At 31.5% G+C, this 4,869-nt stretch overlaps 1 protein-coding gene across 1 annotated transcript in view; it reads right to left on the bottom strand.

The window, feature by feature from the left end:
• Positions 1-3,336, bottom strand: part of LOC106477369 (pericentriolar material 1 protein-like) — a gene marked incomplete at both ends in the record, with an annotated part of 3,895 nt that extends 559 nt beyond the window's left edge. The window contains one exon of the mRNA XM_013937945.1: positions 3,095-3,336. Coding sequence (XP_013793399.1) covers positions 3,095-3,336 — 242 coding nt within the window. The remainder of the gene's footprint in view (positions 1-3,094) is intronic.
• Positions 3,337-4,869: the final 1,533 nt, after the last annotated feature.

Genomic DNA, 4,869 nt, shown 5'->3' with positions numbered 1-4,869 from the left:
GTCCATTAATATATTGAATATTTGTTTTGACTAGTCTGTGTACAAAGTAATTTTCATGTTAAAAATAAAGATACTTTTCCTCATCTCAAAAATCTCAATTTCCTTTTGTGTGATCCGTAAAACCTCCAAAATGTATTTCAAACGTTTTTTTTCTAGTAAAACTTTATAGTTTATCTGTTATTTTCTCTACCCTAACTCCATACACGGTTGATCAATTTGACCACCCTCATAACAACTAAAAAAAATAAAAATAAATCTAAATTATCTTTTTTCTTTCTAGAATGACTTCAAGTTCTAACATAAAACTCCATTCATTTATCCTAAGTAGTTTTAAACTCATAACAGTATACATCTATTTATAATTAAATTTTATTGTTTTATTACCCTTTGAACCATGTCTAACTACTATTAGCACCATTATAAGTAGTAAATCACTTGAAGAACGTCCAACTCACGTTATGCTATCAAATTACCTTACCCACGAGTCACTCCAAGCTGCTCGCATGCATGCCTCATGAAATATTTTTATTATTTATTTTACCTAATCTAACCTTAATGAGCCTAAAGAGATCCCTATTTTTACATTTTAGTTACTTTTATAATAATAAATAAAGAATAAACATGAAAAACAAGAAATAAACTACGTACCAGAGTATTTTTTTTATTGCTCTTTACTATTAATGACACTTAACCCTACTTTTTTATACTAATGGTAGTAGTGCATTAAACAATTATTATTATTTAATTAAATAATGCACCAAAGAACATAGAATAACAACATGCAAAAAGTGGACAATTTCCTCTAACTATAACAGTTTTTCTGGCTTTCTAACTATGCTACAAGGACCGTTACAATTTCATCCAAGCTAGTCATTATCTTTCCTATGGGAAGAAAGCTTGTACTAACAGAGAAATTGGCAATTCTCTGTTTATGACACAACATAATATAATACATCATTTGATAGATGAAAACCTTGACTTTCTATTGGTTATAGGTAATATATAATGAAATGTAAGAGAACTATGAACGAATCCTGAAAGAGAGAATGTGACAGGTGGGGTCTGATTTTCTTTTCGATAGCTCTGTAACCAAACAAAATTGACAGCTATAAAAATTATGGTTTGTTTCAGCAATAATGATTTTATAGAGAGTATTTTACCTCGAATTTTGTAAATTTTTGAGGGGTGATGGATAAAATAGGGGATGATGGTACGCTAAGAGAAAATGTGTCACGTGGGTCACACTAGTGGAAATTCAGGATTTTTTAAATATTGCCTTGTAGAATTAAGAACTTAAAACTTGTATACTATTAAAATATGGATTATTAGCTAAAATTTTATGCTATACTAATTGGTATAACATAAACAAAAAGTAATTTAATAAAATTTTGAATGAAAGTCACTAAAACCTTGTATCATGCACAGTAAAGGATACCTGAAGTGATAGGGTTAAAGGAAATATACAGGATATGAAATCTCTAATTTTGACTGAATTGTTTTCTCTTTCTTTCTTCACACCAAAAGTACAAGAACTTTATTTGATAAAACAAAAACATACTTAACTTTCATGGATTTTTTTCAAAGTTGGTACATTGATAGATCTTTACAACCTTTACATATCAAATTTGGTACATTGATAGATCTTTACAACCTTTACATATCAAATTTGGTACATTGATAGATCTTTACAACCTTTACATATCAAATTTGGTACATTGATAGATCTTTACAACCTTTACATATCAAATTTGGTACATTGATAGATCTTTACAACCTTTACATATCAAATTTGGTATAAAGATAGATCTTTACAACCTTTACATATCAAATTTGGTACATTGATAGATCTTTACAACCTTTACATATCAAATTTGGTACATTGATAGATCTTTACAACCTTTACGTATCAAATTTTGTCTAAATATAACCCAAATGTGCAGAGCTATTCAACAAACACCTCTCAATTTTGAGCAAAATTTTCGTACACACACCTTTGCAAAAAGTCACATTAGCTACTGTTCTGAAATTTTTACTACAGCCTCGTCTAAAGGTAAAGTTTTAGTTTTATGTAACTCGGATTAAAGACGGCTGGTTTACAGCAACAAAACTATAGGATGAAAGCACTTGCAGATACACAAGTATTGGTTAGACCAAACAAACTAGATTAGCAGTTTCTTGCTCAGGTTTTCAATAGGAGTCGACGTGATTATTCATTGCCAACTTTTAAGCCCAAATTTACTAAAGTTTAAGAGATTATCCTATTTAAATAGCATTTAGCATCACGTGATATTAGCTTAAGCAATTAACATAAATAATGGTGCTTGATACGCTGTTCCAAGTGCATACGGGTGATGACAAGAAACTGTTAATCTAGATTCCATGGCGTTATTATAAAGGAAGTTGTTAACACTGTTTTTGGGGGGGAAAACTACTACCATATATTTTATAAAGAACCTGGTTGATTCTGTAATGTATAGATCTGTTCTGAATAATATGGTTGTGATCCTAAAGCTAATGTTGGTTACTACTGAGTGTCATTTTCTTACTTCCTGAGATTTATTGGTGTGTATTGACAAAAAGTCATGATATCTAATCAAAAACACCTCAGGTGTGAAAAAAAAAGGTGCAGCCAGAGAAGGATTGAGTGTACGACTTAAAGAAATGAAATCAAAATTGGCAACCAAATTGGTAGCTATCCTTATAGCAATAATAAGAATTTTACAACAAATATCCATTCATTAGTTAGCTAGGCTGCATCTTTTGTTTTACCCATCAATGTGGCCTGGCTAACTAATGAATGAATATTAGCTGTAAAATTATGATAAATGCTATAAGCGTAACTACTCTGAGAACCTTAGGATATACCTATTATTTTTCTGCTCTAACTGTCTGTAGTGACACAATGTCCAAGAACCTTACCAAGTTTACTCATTCGTAACAACTCAGTTTACCTTAATTTCTATTATACCTAAACGAAACTTTTTCCTGAAAACATACTTATGCAAAACTATATTTAGTTACACCACTTTTCTAAAAGCCTAATACATTATATTACTTTTCTTTGAGGGTCAGTCAATTCTATCTCTAAGCTTACCTCTTCCCCGAGAACCTAGCCAGAGTATGTTGAAGGATCTGCAGCAGCTGGTTTCTGAAGAACCGTGCCAATGGGTGTGAAGGGGCAGGCTGAAGAGTTCCAAGCACTCTATTACACAGTTGCCCCTGCAGTTGGGGGGTGAGTTCTTGCTGTAAATGGTGACGTAAAAAAGGAACTAAATCTAATACTATTCTTTCAACCTGAGATTCAAGTTGCTCCACAGTTCCTTCCGAGGCATCTTTCTGGGGAAGACAATAAAATGTTTGAAGTTATAATTTAAAACAAAAATGTATCTGGTGCACATCAGGAAGAATATTCTTGATAGTTTCTACATGAAACTGTATTACCAAAAAGAATCACTAGTAGGGTGATCTTTAAATACCAATTCTAAAATATTTAACAATCAAAATTGTTGAAATCTATTTTTAATTTAAATTCTGAAATTTCTTATTCTGGTATTCACTCAAAACTTGAAATGTACACACATGTGTTGATAAGATTAAAATTTGATCCACTAAACCTGAACCACAAATATTTTTGTAATCATAAATCCCTATCAACTACCATCAGATAGTGCAGGAACTCTTTTTTGCTAGTGACACCTCCTAGTGGAAACTTAATGCTCCATTTACATGCTGCATCTCTGTGAACAGTTTTGAGATCAAGTCATAAAGAGCACTCATATTTAATTTCTAGCATATCCAGTGGCTCAGGTTAACTTGTACAGAGATATGGTAGTCAGTTGGTTATAACACCTTCTGGACACATGGCATTAATGTTATGACCTGGGGATGGTTCAACTTTTACTCTTTACTAGTGTCATCAGCGTACTTTCTGGGCGTATGTTGTAATGGCTATTCTACCAGGAAAAATCAGATTCTCTTCTCCATTCTAGGCTTTTCTTGTAGCAACATAGAAAACTACAATCTAACTAAAGATTATTTAACTAATAATTTATATAGGTTGTAGTTAGCCTTTGTTACAGAACTACCAGTAATTTATGTATAGGTTGTAGTTAGCCTTTGTTACAGCATTTTATATGATGTATAAAATACTATGTGATGTTGTTCTATTCCTGCTGTTCGATACAACTAGGCTACAACATAAATATTGAAGATGGTGAAGATTGTCTGGTGAAGTGGTATTAACATCTAAAAGTTTTTAACTGTATTCAGCTGTTCTCACTTCCTGTCCTTCTATTGGGTCATATTATTCTGCAAGAAACCACAGATAGCACTTAAAAGTAAAAAAAAAAAAAAGGTTTGATAGGTAGGGAGACCCCCCACATCTCAAACAAACCTTTATTTTAAGTGTGACTGTAGAAGATTTGTAAAGATCCAATTTTTGACACCTAATTAATTTTTATTTAATTGATAATAAGTCTGACCTTTTTTATGTTGACAGGATTGTAAGGAGCCTACTGGAAATATCTCCCCCTGTCATTCAACTGGAGCTAGACAGAAACGGCCACAGTCAGACGTGGCTGTAGCAGCTTCAGCTGTAAGTATTTTTACTTTTAGACTGAATGTTTTACTGTATGAACACTTGTATCTTTTAATATTGAAGACCATGTGATTAATGTATGTGAACTAAAGTATTTTATGGGATGTTTATTATTTTACATGAAGTATAAAATACTAAGTATTTTATGGGATGTTTATCGTTTTATATGAAGTATAAAATAAGTATTTTATGGGATGTTTATTGTTTTACATGAAGTATAAAATAAGATTTTATACTTCATGTAAAACGATAAACATCCCATAAAATACTTA

Source organism: Limulus polyphemus, unplaced genomic scaffold, assembly GCF_000517525.1.
Source record: "Limulus polyphemus unplaced genomic scaffold, Limulus_polyphemus-2.1.2 Scaffold14604, whole genome shotgun sequence".
NCBI lineage: Eukaryota > Metazoa > Arthropoda > Merostomata > Xiphosura > Limulidae > Limulus > Limulus polyphemus.
The sequence above is the reverse complement of the archived record's forward strand: the minus strand, read 5'-3'. Positions and strand labels throughout refer to the sequence as shown.